General features: G+C 34.2%; 1 protein-coding gene across 4 annotated transcripts in view; it reads left to right on the plus strand.

Annotated features, from left to right (window-relative positions):
• The window catches only part of LOC111064455 (proteoglycan Cow), a 220,830-nt gene that overhangs the window by 199,647 nt on the left and 2,623 nt on the right, over window positions 1-18,560 (plus strand). For 2 of the 4 annotated variants that reach the window (XM_039421927.1, XM_039421924.1), the window contains exons 9-10: window positions 5,046-5,186; window positions 8,664-8,828. In XM_039421927.1, coding sequence (XP_039277861.1) covers window positions 5,046-5,186; window positions 8,664-8,806 — 284 coding nt within the window. In that variant the 3' untranslated portion in view covers window positions 8,807-8,828. The remainder of the gene's footprint in view (window positions 1-5,045; window positions 5,187-8,663; window positions 8,829-18,560) is intronic. The other 2 variants (XM_039421928.1, XM_039421926.1) reach the window with 1 other exon arrangement.

Genomic DNA, 18,560 nt, shown 5'->3' on the forward strand with positions numbered 1-18,560 from the left:
GTATATACTCTAGTCCAAGATATACACCAGTCTAGGTGAGGATAGGGCAGGTGTAGCCCCGAAACCATTGTCCTTTTGTAAAACAAAATTGAAGTGGTATTGACAACATCTGTGTCTCATTTTTTTAATATACTCCAATCATTATAAATGGTAGGCTGGCCACTAACAACAGAACATGCATGAAAATGCATGTGCAGTCATGTTCCATTGTTAGTGGACAGCCTAATACAGCACAGTTCAAGAATGTCAATGAATTACTTTTATGTTCAGTTTTCTAATCAAAAGATCTTTTATAAAATTCTGTAGGGCAATGAATAATTTCTCTGCATTTGAATTAGATTAGACTGGTATGAATCAATCAATATGAATATTTCTTTTGTTTTTTTAATCAGTATACTTTGATTTCTATAAGCCCAGTTCAAGCATGCTTATCAAAGTATTTTTCACTGAGACGCTTAAAAATCTAATCAAAGTATCAAAATTAAAACTACTCTGTTTGACTATGAGTTGGTATTTTGTCATAAATTATCAACTTTTTGTAAGAAAACTTTGTGAGACAATCTTTAAGGAACTCTGCACTTTCGAAAGTCGTTGAGTTTGATAATAATTGTTGAGTTAACTCATAATATTTTAAATTGTGGTATACGTTGTGTTTGATTGTTGTAATTTTTGAACGTTAAAAAACGAACCATAAGAAACTGAGTTCGATCTTAGAGAAGATATCCCATGGTATGGGATAGTTTTCATGTTTCGAAATTCACTGTTAAATCAAGGTGTTAATTCTAGTAGTTTTTCTGTAAAGTTATGTGACGCTGTAGTCGATCATAATGTGCCGTTCTTACACTCCAACCCAGCATAATAGACAGTAGTCTGTGCTTCCACCCGGCTAAAACAGTAATAATAGACAGTAGTCGACAGTAATAAGTGTCACAAAGTGAATTTTTGTGACGGATGGAGAGCCGTCGTCCAATGTATAATTTAGCGAATTTATTCTATTTTAGAATTAGAATAGGGTCGACTGCCGGATATATTTTTTTAGATTTGCAGTTGTGTACATGCACATCATCACCATCGTCGCCAATCCCTATGAATCAGCAGCAGCCGTATCATCAAAACGATAAGCGGCTACCGAGTCGGGTTGGTATCGTTCTTCATGAAATTTCTGGAATAGAAATATTGTTTACCGGCCTGAATTAGTGTAGCAATTAGTATCATTGTCATCATCAGCTGCACCCTTAACATCAGTAGCAGCTGAATCAAACCCTGTCACATGACCAGTGGCGTGATCGTCTTTTCAGACTCTCATTGGTCAGTAAGCTCTTTTCCCCCGGCCTCCTAATTTTCAGCGACCCGGTGCAGCTTCAAGAAGACCTGGGAGAGAAGCAGTTGTTCGGTGAACGGGTTCGTGTACGGCTGCGTTCCGAGCGGCGCTCCCAATAGTGGTGTACTAGAGGGTTAATATTCTATTCTGTATTTTAGTGAATGGAATATTGTATGTCGAATTGCCGACTGTATTTGAAGGTGGATTTTCCTGGGGGATTTTCTTTCTTGTCGGTTATTTTTCCTAAATTCGTATCACTGGGGGTGAACGAGTTATCCTTGGTTTTGAAACCTGTAAGGGATCTCAAGTTTGTGCTACAAATAGTTGAGTGGGGAAATTTAGCTAGGCTCTTTAGCAGATTATTTTTGAGGGCTTAATTTATAAGTCTCGACTCTGTCGCTTCACGACGTTTTTAATTAACTTATAATACGGGAAGTGGGAATCGGTTCGCTATTCTCCGTATCAGTATCCACGTCGATTCAGGTCAGATCTGTCAGGACTGGTAGTCCGTAGATTTTTCCTTCTCTGTAGTAAGGTGGCCTTTAATTTAAAGAGTAATTTTTCTCCATTTAATTTTTATTCTTGTAGGGAAATCCCTGTCCTTTTTAAGAATAGTTTTTCCCAATTAATTTTTATTCTTGTGGGAAAATCCCTGTTCCTTTTGAGAATAGTTTTCTCGATTAATTTTTATCCTTATAGAGAGATTATTATCATTTATGGTAAATTTTCCTTGCTTAGTTTTCATTCTATAGAGTGGCCCTGTATTTTAAATTCGCTTAGCAGTTTCTGACTTGCTGTAATTCCAAGTAGGAAAAGTCCAATCCTTTTCCTAGAGAACTCAGGTGCAGCTTGAGTTCGTCCTTGTCGAAGTTTCTAGACTGCGACATCCTTTCTCCTACTTTCTCTTCACTTTCCCTATTCTAAAATCCTTCTAGCTCTCAGGTACAGCTTGAGGACTTCCTCGCCGAAGTTTCTAGACTGCGGCATCCTTTCTCTTTCTTTCTCTTAATTCTTCCTGTGTTAAAATCCTTCCTGATCTCAGTTCCAGATTCGAGATCGTCCTAGTCGCGGGTTTTCAGACCCGCGAATCCTTTCTAAAATTCTTAGAAACCTGTCCTCTTTAATAGCAAATATTATTTGCTGGTTTTCCCTGTGGAAAATTCACGAATTTTCCCGTGATCTCAGTTGCAAATTAGAGATCGATCTTGTGGTAGTCTTTAGACTGGCAATTACTTGGAAAAGTCTATTGAAATCTTTTCCTGAATTAGGAGTCTCTGACTCGATATTTTCCTTGTGGAAAATCCTGGAAAAATCCTTTCCTACCCTGACAACGACAGACTGTTGTCTTCCTGATATTATTCTACAGACTGTGTCTGTGAAAAATCTTTTCTATCCTCTCATAATAGTCGACATACTGACTATTAATTTAAAAGCGTTTCGGACGATTGAGAGCGATTCCCATACCCTTAAGGACAGTCACAGATTGGCCCTTAATAACCGGCGCGCAGTCACCAGATTAGCGCGGAAATCCTGTTTAGCAGTTTCAGAATTGCTGAAAATCCTTTCGCAGCTGCAGGCTCGCGATTCAGAAATCCTACACCTAAAACCTTATCCTCTAAACTTTAATTACCACATAATTGAAATTGATATACTGTATTTAGCTAGCAGGTCCAGCTTGCTGAGAGCTAGAGCGCAATTCTCAGATTGCGGTTTATTGAGCAGATATTTATTTGCTGTAGGGAATAATAATCTTATTATTGATTCTCTGTTCCCTATACCCTATACCGTATACCTCATACCCTGCACCCTATTCTCTATAGCTTACACCCTATACCGTGCTCTATTTGACGATATCTTAAATATCACTAACAACTCCATAGTTCCGCCATACCGTTACTCCATAGCCCTCACCTTAAACCCTATAGAAAAACCACATCCCGGGCTTGCAGGTACAGCTTGCTCGCCGTCAATTCGCAGTTGGTTCAGATTGCGTACTACCTTTATAAATAGAATTATTGGTAGGGATCTGATAGTCAGATCCGTCTCGTTGTATAGGGTTATCTTAATATCCCTTAACACCCACCCTGTATTCCAAAGGCCGAGGGCCGAATCGGCCAACAACGGCACGGGCAAACACTCTTCCCCTGAAAGTAAAAATCTCGCGAAAGAAGCAGAGGGTAAAGAATCAGGATAGAGGGAGAAGTGTAGGTCCGGTATCTCCACCTGTCAGTACGGCTACTGACCCCGACCCATATCCGACTGTAGCTAGTCCGCGTTGTAGCAATACTTCGCAATTATTAGGAAACCTAGAGGGTGGAATAGGTCATGCTAATATAAGTTAGAGTCAACAAACATTTGGCTTGAAATATGGAACATATAAACGACCTGTACCATGTGATACCTTCTTAAGGTAGGCGCACACAGATCGTCATCGGACGGACGGCACGCATCGGACGGATCGTACTTTTTTTAGGTGCTGCGCACACTAGTCGTCATCGGAGCATTGGCATTTCAGTTCATTGCGACGTATGTCGAGTCGAGTGTGAATCAGGAATTTAATGAACAAATATTACAGTACATATAAGTGATGGATAGCAGTAGCGAAGAAGAAGTTTTAGTTGTTACTTGTTTGTTAGCCGAAGATGAAGAAGAGGTACCTACAGCGACGTAGGAAGAGAAAACGAAAAATGTGGATCCATACAATTAATCAGAGAAGGATAGAATACGGAGAATTTAATCATCTGTTTCCTGATTTAATTGAAGACGAAGTTAAATTTTTTAGATAGGCTACTTCTGCATGTCGCAATGTTTTTTGAGCTTTTGAATGTCCTCAGACAACATATAAATAGTTAAACTGAACACCACTTATGTGATTGAGCCTGAACAGAGATTAGCAATCTGCGTACGGTACAGTACGTATTTTGAAACTTTTTAGTTAACCATTTCATGTCTGGTTTTCTATATTTCGATTAAAAACTTCTGAAGACGTATAAATAAGCATTGACATGAGACATGAGGCAAAATTCCTAACTATAGTCCCTTAAGTGACATTATTCATAATATCGTATATTCTTTTTTTGGTGGGATTATGAAATTCTATTTATTCTAATATTATACTATACTAAATATATATTACCAACCAATTATAGTACATTTATATAATAAAGTGTATTAATAGCTGATATTTTACTCTACTGTATTTTGATACATTATTATGTTAAGGACATAGTTAGTTTTGATACTGATTTAGGACATATTTAATAACAATTAAAACTTTAGTTTATATTAAAAAAATATTAAAATCCTATCAAATATTTATTTCTACACTCTACAGAATATACATGGGAATAAATAAATGCCGGTGAGTCATTCAATCCGATCAGAGCCCTCGGCTTCAATGCTCCTCTCGGAATTCCTGACTGCATTTCCGATCTACGATGCGTACGATGCGGATAGGTATGCGCACTCCAATTGAAAACAATGCATGAAATCTAATCTTCCGTTCCGTCCGATGACGATCTGTGTGCGCCTACCTTTATGCTATCTTTTATCTATGGTATAATTTTGTAATTATAACTGAGCTTAATAGTCGCAATTTTAATCGACCGTTTAGTTTGATGTTTGTAACTTTTCTCTATGGTATAATTTTGTAATTATAACTGAGCTTAATAGTTGCAACTTAAACCGACCGTTTAGTTTGATATTTGTAATTTTGGGTTGTTAGCAGGGATGTACGTTCCGGACTGTGACGGGGATGGCTACTATCGCTCGACCCAGTGCCACAACTCTGTGGGAATGTGCTGGTGCGTCGACAAGCATGGCGTCGAGCTGCCCAACTCAAGAACACGGGGCAAACCCAATTGCGGTCAGTTGCAAATCATTATTCCGTAGATTGGAGAGTGTTCTTGACAGGTTCACAAAAGTATGAGCATTGAAATGTTGTCATTAGATGGGAGAAATGTGACATTTTGAAAATCAAAAATCACAATTTATAGAATAAGTTCCTGAATGCCAAGCCATTGAATTCAATTCAAGTATTGAGAACATTTCCTCTCTATAATTGCGTTTTCTGTTTGAATGTATACACCATTCCAATTATGTATTACTCGACTACTCGTATTATACTTCTTATATTATGTTTTCTTTCAACTTGAAGCTTACAGATATGTGTCCTAGCTTTATACAAACTTGACTTATTTGAACTACTTCGTCTTATATTCAAGAATTCTCATTATTATATTTCCAGATTTTTCAATTGATTATTGTGAACTAGTAGGTAACCCTTGCTTCGTAAGGGTCTAATTAAAAACTTGGCAAACTCAGAACTTGACGTACTGAGTTAATTTGGTGAATTTAAAATTGGCCTATAATCCTCGGTAAATTAAGACTCAACTCACACTTACGCGACTCAGGTCGAAAAGAGAACCGACTCTACAGTTTGTGTAAAGTAAGTTGAGACTTGGCCCTCCATCCGAGGAAATTACAGGGTTGCCAAATCGTGTAAAATTGCAACTTTCTCAAATTTCCAATTCGATGTCAGAATTGGATGTAGAATATCATCTCCGATATCCTAGTAGTACTAAAAAAGCTTCAGGGTAGAAGGATTAAAAGGAAATTTAACTTTTATGTTAAAATTGGATAAATCGCGAAAATTTGTTTTTCTTTTGAATATCACTTCTCTTAGAATCATAGGGCGTCGTAATGCGTAATAATTTTATATCAAATTAAAGGGGAGAATGTCTCCTTTCTATTGGTGTCTGGAGCATTTCTATCCGACTTATAGTTATTTTTAAATTGACGATTATGTTCGTCAATGTCGAGTCATTTCGAGCAGAAAACATGGAATTCTCGTCATGCTAGGAACGTTTCTGTTTCAAAAGATGAGTAGGTGGTGAAAGCGATAAAGTTTCTCTGAAATAATTGATTTTTTTTCCAATTGTCAAACGTACTCGGAAGAGCGTATTTTAGCCTCTCAGGAGTTTCAAAGTCAAGGATAGCGGCTGAATGGTGTGCCACCATATGCTATCAATAGTTGGGATGAAAAAAAAACAAAATACAGAACGATTGAAAAATTCAGCAACTGCAAGCCACATGATTATAAATAGTGAAAATTACAACCTCGCCTCAAATAATCCAAGCGGTGTTTCATTACAGCTTTTTTAGAGACAATCAGCTGCTTGCGTTTGAAATAATTCAGTCAAATAATCGTGTAAATTGACAGCCTTCAGCATACAATTTGGTACACAATGCATACCACCCTCCTACCTTTAAAACTCCTTGGAGACCAAAATACGATCTTCCGACTACTTTTGCCAATTGAAAAAATAATTCCAAGAATTCTGAGAAACTTTCTCGCTTTCACCACCTACTTATATTTTGAAACAAAAAAGTTTCTAGCATGTCGAAAATTTAATGTTTTCTGCTTGAAATGTCTCGACATTGACGAACATAATTCTCTACAATTTTTATTGCGAAAAATTATTTGTTTACTGGTCATTAAAGAAAGTTATTGGGCATCAAACGTAGAAGTCTGTGTTTTTTCTACTTAGATTTTTTGCATATTTCAACTTTTTTCTCAGAAACTACTCACACTACAGCTTCCAGACTAGTTTTATTCAATTTTTCATATATTTTTCCATATGAATCCAGCATAAGTTTTTCAAAAGCTAGTCTCCAAACAATTCAGCATCGGTGTATTTCACCAGAGGAACTGAATTCCGGGCGAAATCTCTCACCCTGTATAGCTCGCTAATGAAGCGTTCATGGATATATGTTTATAAGAACTTTTTTCTTATTTTCACCTCTACTATCACGTATCGAATTATTTTACCATAATTAAGAATCACCCTGTATAAAAATAGGCATTAGTTATTGTCTGACATTAGTTATTGTTTTCATTTGTTGTTCTCTTCTGTGATAAACATTATGTTTATTATGTTTATTGGCGGCTCTTCAGGGGCAGCAAGTACAGCCGGGCGTACCAAGATTTTAAAAATAAAAATAAAAATATCAATACAATTATCTATTTGAAGAAGGAAAATAGTGCAATACGATTTCAAATATTGGTTTACTTAATAAAACATCCTTATATTTATTCGAGATCTTAGAATGTAGTGTAAACTCAGTGAAAAAGTATCATACAATATTGCTGGTACATTACTGCTTGCTAGCAACACTGCAAATGCATTTTGGTGGTAGCACTGTTCAAAAGCTGCCAGGTACAGCCCAATGTCAATTCCGACTAGCTGGCAGCACCTGTGGCTTGGTTGCCATGACAACGGCTTGCTCGCTTCATAGCTTCAGTGTGACTAGAAATGATGACTCATAGGCCAGGTACTGCCCGCTTATCGTAGGTTGCCTCTTGGCTGCCCTGGGTCTATCCTCATTATTATAGGTATTCGCTTTGGTCGGTCATCTTAGTACACGTAGAGGACGTTCTCTTTTCATAGCTGTCCTATTTCCTCCTGTTTAGGTTATGTTAGATTGTATAACGTGAAACATGGAGCCTGAAAACGATTTAGTTTGCTTGTTAATTGAAACACCGTTTTTTAAGTGGAAAGAAAAGGACAGAAAAGATTTGTTAGCTGTTAAAAAGCCTTAACCAATTCTTCATACTCAAAAATTGGCCGATGGAAGTGGTGCTGACCGAAGAAACTTCCAGCAATCATGGTATATAAGAGTAACTCATGGTTATGTGGGAGCTATTATTTAAATAGACTATTTTGTTTCCGAATCAACAGACCACCAGTTTATATTATTTTTCTGGTATACGAGTATGATATAATATATATGAATTGATTCAGCCATCCGCGAGGGGGGGTTATCTAATAAGGGGGGGTCAATTTGTTACTCAAAATTGGGCTGTACCTACTTATCCACCCTAGAGCCCTAGAGCCGCCACTGTAAACATATCAATTTATTCAAAAATGTGTTTCAATATACGGTAACTTATTTTAAACTGCAGACCTTCAGTTAGTGAACACCTTCAGTGAGTGACTTACACCCTAAAAATATGTTTGGGATGAGTAATAAGCATATGATTCTGTGTAATTGTTGTATGATTTTTCTATACCTTGAATATGTCTATTGCACAACATGAGTTGAACGACAAAGAAGAGTCCTATTGTCTTTTATAGAAGACTTCTATTCTATTCTATTCATGAGTGAAACAGTTGATATCAGTTGGCTGAAACCAGTCTTTGGGATGAGTAGGCTACTATTTTATTTTATTTGATTGTATGAGACTGTGTAATTATTGTTCTATGATTTAATGTAACTTGACTATATCTATTACATATTATGTGTTGAACAACAATAAAGACTTCTGTTCTATTCTATTTAGATGCTCTGTTGATGAAAAGCAAGACGTCCAGTCCAAAGATCTCTTCAATTGATGCCATCAACGACAATGATGATGACGAAAATGATGATGAAGATTCCGATGAGGATCTAGAGGGAAGTGCTGACCAGCCTCTCGACTTTTAGATTAAATATAGTAGACATTCAGGTGAGGAATCATATATACTAATTTCACTCATTCTCAATAGTAGCTTCCAAGTCATTCAATTTAATTGATTCCCTAAAATAACTTTCTACAACGTAAGTTCAGTCATTTTTCACTGTATACTTTCCAAGTAATTTTTGGTAGTTATGAAGTTAGATTCAACATTCAACTCATTCTATTAGATTAATCAGCAACCAATCTAGGCCTATTACTTTTTTAAAAGATTTCGTTCCAAGGAATCTATTTATGGAAGACAAGTCAGGTCAATAATTATTTTATATAATACTTAAGGGATTCGCAAATTCCTATACCAACAATGTTGAAATTTCCAATATTCAGGTACATTTTTCTCAACAACCAGTAAAGATATAGCTATGATTTTTTTTGTTTTATTCCCCTTTTATTCCTCTATTCCAAGACAAAGGCATTTTCCAGTATTACATGAAATATTTTTTAAAATATTTTTTCTCAATACATCCAAAATTTTAAATAATTTTTGATTGAAATAATTTTTCAGTGCAGAGGTCTCAAAAATTAACCTTTATTCATCAAAACAAAGCTCAAACAGCTGCATATTATGTATCATTGTCATCAGAAAGACCGGGAGAATTTAAAAATGAAAAAACCGAAATCCAATTTTTTTCTAAAAATTAATTTGGCGAACCCCTAACACCAAGTAAATAAAACCTAGGCTTAAAAGGGACTCTTATACACTATAAAATACTCAACTAAATATTTTTTCTACAATTGCGCGTGAAAAAAGAATTTACATACTCAATTCTCCTTGTAAAACAGCTTATTTCTGAGGAGAATATACTTTTTCGCACGCTAACCATCCGCGCATGCGCAGTAGATTTACTTTACGCTCCCTTATCATTCGCGCATGCGCAGAAGAGTTTCTTTACGCTCCCCAATCAGCTGATTGTAAGCAGCTCGCCAAAAAAGTCAGATCTTAACCTAAAAAGTCGGTAATTTGTAACTCCGCCGATATAAGTAATTCAACAGGTTTGGGCAGTTGTAGAAAAAATGTTGTATGTAATTTCGCGCATACAGTAATGCTTCTTTATCGCTCTTGCAAAATTATCACGCTCCGCTTCACGTCGTGTGATAACTGTTTTGCGCGAGCGATAAAGTCGCGCATTACGCTCTTAATACATAAATAGCTATTTCAAATGTTTTCGTAGATCTTTAAATCATTATTAAGTTACTTTTAAGGAGTTGTGGTAATATAGAATTTCCTTCCAATATAATCTGGTTTTTGTTCAAATAATCTACTATTGTGAGTCATTATATGATAATCAGATCGTGTATTATACTCATGTATATGCTATATTTTTTAAGATTGGACCAATATTAACTGAGATATGGCAGCTTTAGTGATAGGACACCGTTGGGGGGTTACAGTGCATGTCAAGGCATGCGGCTAACGTCTGCCACAACAATGCAACAGCCTCCGTCTGCTTTGCATGTCATTCGTAAGCTATTTTAGATTATTTCAAACAATAATTAATGTTACATAAACCTATTACCTATCACTAAAGCTGTCATATCTTAGTTGATTTTGGTCCAATCTTTGAAAATCAGGTACCAATCGCTAGGTAATTAAATTTACTAAAAAAAGTTATGCTTGTAATTTTTTTTGTAATACCAACAGCTTCTGAGCTATTTAAGAAACAGCATTTTAAATGGCGGTCATTTTGTTTTATGAATTTGAATAATTATCATAATTTTTTTCTTGCTTTGTCTAGTTGTTATAAATGATTGTGCAGTGTTCTAATTTTCCATGTTTAACCATTACTTAGAAAATAAAAGAATAAGTGAAAAAAGCAAAATGGTCGCTGTGTGAGTAACTGAAGACTTCCGGAAAATTTAAATATGATATTAAGATATGTTTTTTACTCAGGAACAAAGCCCTACAGTATTGGTAGGGAGCTCGTAAACACTGTATATATAAAAAAATGGTGCAGTAAAAAATACAAGTTTTTTAAATAAAGGTCTACAAGAATCTACCCTATTCACTTTCTCTGTACACCTGAGTGCCTTCTTTTGAATCTTAAACACTGTCCAAATTTTTTTGAGATGAATTACCCCATATTTAAATAGCATACCTAAAGCATGTGATGGTATAAGACCATGATAAGCAGTTAACAGTATTGTTTTATCATTTAACCTAGCATAACCTGTCTAACCTAGATTAATTCTTATTTGAAACAAATCTAATAAGGATCTAAGTGCCGTTTTCGAGTGCCCCTGAAAAAACTATTAAGGTTGTGCATTCAATATTTTCCTTTTCAATTTTGTTTTCCTTTTTCTAATCTATTGGACAGGTTCTTAGGACATAATCTATGCCATTGAAATATTTTTATCAGCTTCTGTTAGCTAACAATAGGGCTTCAAAAGTCACTTTTTTGAGGCAGACGGTACACAGACCCTACAAAAATTACTGGTCAGAAAAATTTGAGAAAAATATGCAAGTCTCCTCTTCAATATAGCAAAAATTACGTCAACTTTGTTTTTGAAAATCTGAAAAAATTAAATTTTAATGCATTTTAAACTCCTTTTTCACATTCAATGATCGTTCTATAGACTTCAAATTCATAGCAACTTCTAGCGCTGTTCTTGATGAATAAATTTGATGCTTAAACTTCTTTTATAGACACAATAATAGCTGCTGGTATGTGTACCTTTAAAGCACGGTTTTACGCCTGCTATGCTCGGGTAGCAAGTGAATAGTACAGCTGGAGCGATCTAGCGGAATTAGTTTGTCCCAAGAGCTAAGCGCTCGACGTTAATTATTTCAACAAAGACCAAAACACATAATCATAAAATTATTGAAAATGAAAAAACAGGCTTTTAGCCCTTACTATTCCATTCCTGAATTTTGATTGAAAATAGTCCAAAAGAGGTTATGATTCGTCAGCACTTTCAAACACATACAATAATATTCTAACAATCCATCTATTTTTTGATTACCGTACTAATAGTAGGCATTTAGGTGAGGCATCATGCCTAACTTCACTCATTTTCAATATTAGCTTCCAAGTCATCCAATTTAACTGATCCTCTTGAATAACTATTAACTATTCAAATTCAAATTCAAATTCAAATTCAAATTTATTTATTTACCAATTCACAAGAAATTCACAAAATAACACTTATCAACTAATATACATTGGTGTGGCTGGAAAAAGAAGCCTTGAGCTCCAGCCACGAGTTCGAAAATATTCTTTAAATTATTTGTACATTTGCCGTGAATAATATTCTAAAATTCGAACTAAAAGATAGTCAATCAAAAACCAAAAATATGTATAAATAAAAACAAAAATCAATTCTTGAATCAAAAATCAACAAGCCCAATAATAGAAATAGGTAGGCTAATATAGAAATTATAATAATAATAATAAAAAAAAAAAATTCTTGTTTCAGGAAATCAAAAAAAAAACCAAGTTTAAATTGAGCGTGTTAAAAACAAGTTATAATTATAGTAATTTAATTTTCGATTTTAAAAAAGTAATTCTCTTTTACCCAGGATCTTATTTTATTTAATTTATTACTTGTAATTTTATCCCTAATGAAATCGTCTGGTATTCTATTTATTAGCTTATCGCTCTGGAACTTGAATTGATGATTGCTGGTTGTCAATGCAGTGAAATTTATACTGTAAGCACTTACACTTGCTGGTCTTAAATTGTAAGTGACATTGCGTTGAGTAAATAGATGTGTATTCTTATTTATGAATATAATTAAGTTTGTTATGTACGTTTGGCGAAGCGTTGGTAAGTTTATCTCATCAAATATTAGTCTGCTAGGATAGCGTCTTGGTCTTCCTAGCGCAGCCCTGATGATATGCTTTTGAATAGTAAAAAGTTTATTGAAATGGGTGTCAAAGGCTGCTCCCCATACTTCTATATTGTAGTGGAAGATTGAGTGAGCATATGCATTGTAAATTGTTCTGAGAATGTTCAAGTCTTTCAATTGATTAATTTTGTAAAATATTGTAATCAAGTATTTTAATTTATAACAAAGATTTTGGATGTGAATGTCCCATTTAATATGCTGATCAATCGTAATTCCTAAATATTTCATTGACTTAACTCTTTCTATAGTTGAACAAATACAGTTGGGAGTGTCGCAGTTATGATTATGTATTATTAGTTTTAAATGTTCTGAAGGTTGACCGCTTCTATTAGGCGAAAAAGTTATATATTTAGTTTTTATTGTATTTAATGTTAGAATATGACTTTTTAACCACGACTTGACCACTGAGAGACCGCGATTTGCACAGTTGAATGTTTCATCCCAAGTTGAGCCAGAAAAGATTAAAGCAGTGTCATCGGCAAAAGATAGAGCAATACCATTCGGAATGCGTAGTTTCAATAAATCATTCACATAAATCAAAAACATAAGAGGCGATAGTACAGTGCCTTGTGGCAGACCATAATCTTTAATAATCTGGATATCAGTTTCCAAAATTTGGGTTCGATCCTTCAAATAGCTTGCGAATAGTTTTTTTGCTATCCCCCTTATTCCACTATTTTCCAACTTGTTTAATAAGATAGAATGTGGTATTGTATCGAACGCCTTCGCTAAGTCACAGAATACAGCAAGTGTTTTTTTATTACTATTGAAATTTTTGTCGATTATACTTGTCAAATGTAACACAGCATCCTTGGTAGATTTACCTTTTTGGAATCCATACTGGTTGCCCTCAATAAATTTATTTTTTTCAAGAAAATTCAACAGTCTTGCTTTTATAATTTTTCCATGATTTTAGACAAGTTGCTGAGTAGACTAATAGGTCTATAATTTTGTGGATCATCAAGTTTATTGGATTTAGGAATCGGTTTTATTAAGGCTACTTTAAATTTTCTGGGAAAATATCCTAGTAGAAAGCATCTATTAACTATGAATTCAAGAGGACAAACAATATAGTTTGAAATTTTCTTTAGACATATGCTACTTATGCCATCCGCACCTGGAGAAGAGTTTGGTTTTAGCTCATGAATGTATTTATTTATTTCTGTAACATTGGTTGGGCTTAGAAAAAAGCTATGTAAGGTTCTAGGTGAGATTGTTTCGGGAATTTCAATTATATTATTTTGAATTAGGTTTTTAGCATATTTCTGGCCTACTGTTGCAAAATGTTTATTTAGTACGACAGCTTCAATTCTAGCTTCAAATTCTTTAGTTTTGGTTTTGGTAATTTCTTTTATGCAATCCCAAGTTTTCTTAATATTACCTTTATAATTGAGAAACTTTTGATTATAGTATTCAATTTTTGCTTTTTTGATCAAAATGTTCAGAGTGTTTCTATATCGCTTATATTCCTCCTTCAATCTAATATTAAATGGTTCTTTAGTCAGTTTCCTATGCATCTTGTCTCGCTTTCTTATAGAATTAATAATGCCCTGACTTATCCATGGCTTCAGTGGTTTTCTTTTATGAGGTATCTTAAAAGATCGTGAGCTAAGTTTAATGTGGTCCGTGAGTGTATTTATAAAAGCATCCACTAACTCATCAATGTCTTCAGTATTGCTATTAAATATCTTATCCCATCTTTCTTCTTCTAAGCTACGACATAATTTTTCATAATCAATTTTGACTATATCATTAGTTGATGAAATACTCTTAGTTTTTATGTTATTCTGATTTAAATGGATGGTTGTGCAAAAATGATCAGTAATATTTGATTCGATTACAGTTGCTAATATGTTTTCAGGATTTATATTCTTATCTTTGAGAAATATATGATCAATACATGTCTTAGTATTATTTTGAATTCTTGTTGGTATATTTATGTAGGATTTAAATCCATTTAAATGAACAGCACTCAAGTATTCGTTCGTTAGATTGCAATTTTCTAATAGGTTCAAATTCATGTCTCCTAGCACCAAAAATGTATTTCCATTATTAGTATTTTGCAAAAGAGAGTCGAAACTGTTTATGAAATCAACAATATTAAGTGAAGGTGAGCGATAGACAGACAACAGCGTATACTTCTTATCTAGAAATGTGAATGTAATTGCAATCGAGTTAGCTTTATCTATTTCTAAATCAATCAGTTCGAAGTCTATGATGCTATTGTCAATAAACAAGCAGATACCATCGCTTCTTGAATATTTGGATTTTTTATATATAGTTCGGTATCCATCCATAATGAAATTACATTGAGAGTCCTCAGTTATCCATGTTTCTGATAAAATTATCACATGAAATTTTGTTTCACACTGGTTCAGGTAACATATAAATTGATCAAAATTTTTATTAACACTCCTTATGTTCATATGCAATAAGTTGAGTAAACTCTCTGTATTACTATTTAAATAATTATCCGGCTTGAAGTTAGCAATATCTTGAACCTCCAGCGTATCATAGATACCAACATCAACTGTATCACCTACTTCAAAAGGCATTGGATTGGGTAGAAAAATAAAATAACAACTTCGTTACTCATGAAAAATTCGGCTAGCCACCTACTGCACACGATAAGATAAAGATTTATATTAATAGGATAATGGAGTCTTACCAATATTGAAATCCTAATTATTGACAATATTGTGACAATGATGTAGAATACAATTATTTTATTGATAAAAATATTCAAATCAACCTGTTCTTGTTTAATTTGTGGATCTTCGGCTCTAATAAAGCTGTTTGGAATCATTCTATATAAATTTACAATAAACATAGTAATAAAAATGATTGAACGTTTTCAAAATTGCGTTCTATATAATTATATACCTTTAGCCGTTCAAATAAAATAATACCAATAAGCCATCTTTCAATAAATCAATCAGCAAAGACAAAAAACTAATCTCGCTTGGATTCAACTTTTTAACAGTTTTATAATTATTAGTGATATTGTATTCTTCAGATACATATTTAATTTGACGATTTCTCATAAACAATATGAAGTAAATTAAATCCTGGAAATAATAATAATTCTACCTGAACTTCTGTTCATCTTTATACAAAATAGATCTATAAAAGTCATAAAATCATAGTTTCCATCCTGAAAAACACCAAAAAAATAATAAAATTCATGATTCGAATGTTCTAAAGTAATCAGAGTATAGTTCTTTCTCAGTTTATCATTAGACAATGTAAATAATAGGCCTATTGCGAAACATAACTTAGTGTTATAGAAAAATATCTTCATAGTTACAAAGTAAGACTTAAAACAAAATAATTCGGCCATCTATAGTTTCACAAAATCTTTCTCATTTCTCACATGTATTGGCTGCTTACCTTCCTCCTTCCTAGCCAGTATCCTACCATCCTTAACCCATACAAAACGATAGCCTTTTTGAATAGCGATCTTTCGCGTTTCTTTGAGAAGTGCACTTGTGGTGGGAGCAAGATGCTGATAAGCACACACTCGTCCGTCAATCAATGACTGGCATACCGTTTTTGTTGAGATTCCAGGATCCTCTCCATCACGATTTGAAGCGCCTTTAAAATAAGTCAACCAATCTTCTTTATCTTTTCTTCTAATAACTTGAAAACAATTGGCTTACTTTTATTATTGTTCCCTGACGGCAATCTGTGAGCAATACTGAGACTATTAGAGTTCATTGGACTGTTTATTGCGGATGAAATTTTATTAAAGACCTCATACACTGATTCATTACGTGTCTCTGGAAATCCAGTGACAATAACATTGTCTCTACGGGTGTAACCTTGCAGGCCGGAAATTTCAACCTTTAAATTTGTATTTTCGTTTTTTAGCACATCAATTTCTTTTTTCAATTGTTTCACTTCCTCCTTATAGTTTAAGAGTTCCTTTCTAAAATCGTCAAAATCATTAGAGATAAACTCGATCGAATGTTTAATAGAATTAAAATCCTCCTTGAAAGTTGGAGAAAATTCTGAGCTGATAATCTCTCTCACCGCTTGAGCAATAGCCTGAAGATCCAAGGTCGAGAGAGAGAGCGATTTATCACACTATGATAGGTGTGTTATCATTATTCACTCCAGATAACTCCTTATCTGAAACAAATCGCTAGGATTGAAGTGTCGTTTTCTAGCCTACATGTCTTCAATAATATTCACAACAGGGTGTTTTATCAAAATATGAACTTCTCTAGATAATATTCTTGTGAATTCGATCTTGTGTGCAGTCTGGGAATAGCAATCAACATCAGCGCATGGCTGGTGGGGATGTGAGATCCTTTCAAGAAGTTCCATCTCACACTACGGTGAGGTCCATGTTTGATTGGCAATGGTATTGCTATCCTTGTCCATCATTCAACAGAGCGGATAGCGCTATCTCTTTCTAGCTTTGCTCTGTTGTCAGATCGTCTTTTAACATGTAGAATTAATTGACAAAATATTTCATCTTAATTATGAAACTATTGAAAAATATAATTTATTGCTTAATAAAATAAAATTAATTATTGACCGAGCGAAGTGAGGACTAAGATTCAAGTCGACGGTTTGGCATTTCTCTTAATGTTTAAATGTTCATATGTTTTTATGTTGCGCATTTACGGCGAAACGCGGTAATAGATTTTCGTGAAATTTGACAGGTATGTTCCTTTTTAAATTGCGCGTCGACGTATATACAAGGTTTTTGGAAATTTTGCATTTCAAGGATAATATAAAAGGAAAAAGGAGCCTCCTTCATACGCCAATATTACCGTAAAAATCAGACTATAGAATTATTCCTCATAAATCAGCTGTCTAGTGGACTATAATACTACCCGTTCAAAAACATCGAACATCTTGAAAATGTATCTTTCCATTAACGTTAGTGTACAGTTGACTATTTATAATACTACCCGTTCAAAAACATCGAATATCTTGAAAATGTATCTTTCCATCAACGTTGTAGACAGTTGCAGCCAGACCTGATAACAGCGCTCACACTCACATTCCGGGACGACACGTCACGGTACGATAGGACAGAAAGCTCTATATTTATTTAGGATTTTTTCTAGACATTTTAAATTGATAAACTATTTATTAATTTTTGAGAAAACATAACAACAGGTCAATGTAACTTACTGAGCGCGAGGTCTACTGTTCACAGAACTACTAGTTTTAAACGAGAATGAACCGTTGATATCACATCAATAAACCTGTGCCAGCTACCTACCGTCTATAGACGGCATTGACAAGACCGGCAACGTACAGTCTATAGATCTATAGATCGGCCGTCTATAGATCGGCAACGTTTTTCTCCTATATTTCTCCACTGCCATTATAACGTGGACCTCACTATTGGAATATGTTGTGGGATTTCTCCATATTGAGGTGCAATGAAAGAGATGTTGCCAGTTTCACATAATTTATAGAACTGACAACATCTTTTCCATTTCACCTCAAGTTCCATCTAATGTCTTCTCATCTAATGTCTTTTCACGCCATAAGAAACGATATTGTAGATTTGTGGTATTTGCGTTGGTTATTCCAACCACTATTATCCAATAAGCCATAATTTTTCTTCAAATCTATTCCCATAAACAATTACAAAAAAACAAATGCACTGGAATTAAAAATAATTTATATAATTACTCAATGAATCACTGAACTATTTAATACATCTAAAAACAAAAATCTGGAGAAAAACTCATACTTGCATAAGTGAATACTTGTCCGTCAGAGTACAATTTTATAATATTATACGTATAAGCCATAATATAATAATGCCTTTATTGATTTGTTCTTTGTTTCAATTTTTGCCAACCTTCCCAGATTGAAAAGAAGTTGCTCTTTTCTTGAAATAACTCAAAT

The sequence above is a fragment of the Nilaparvata lugens genome, chromosome 2 (assembly GCF_014356525.2).
Source record: "Nilaparvata lugens isolate BPH chromosome 2, ASM1435652v1, whole genome shotgun sequence".
Taxonomy (NCBI): Eukaryota; Metazoa; Arthropoda; class Insecta; order Hemiptera; family Delphacidae; genus Nilaparvata; species Nilaparvata lugens.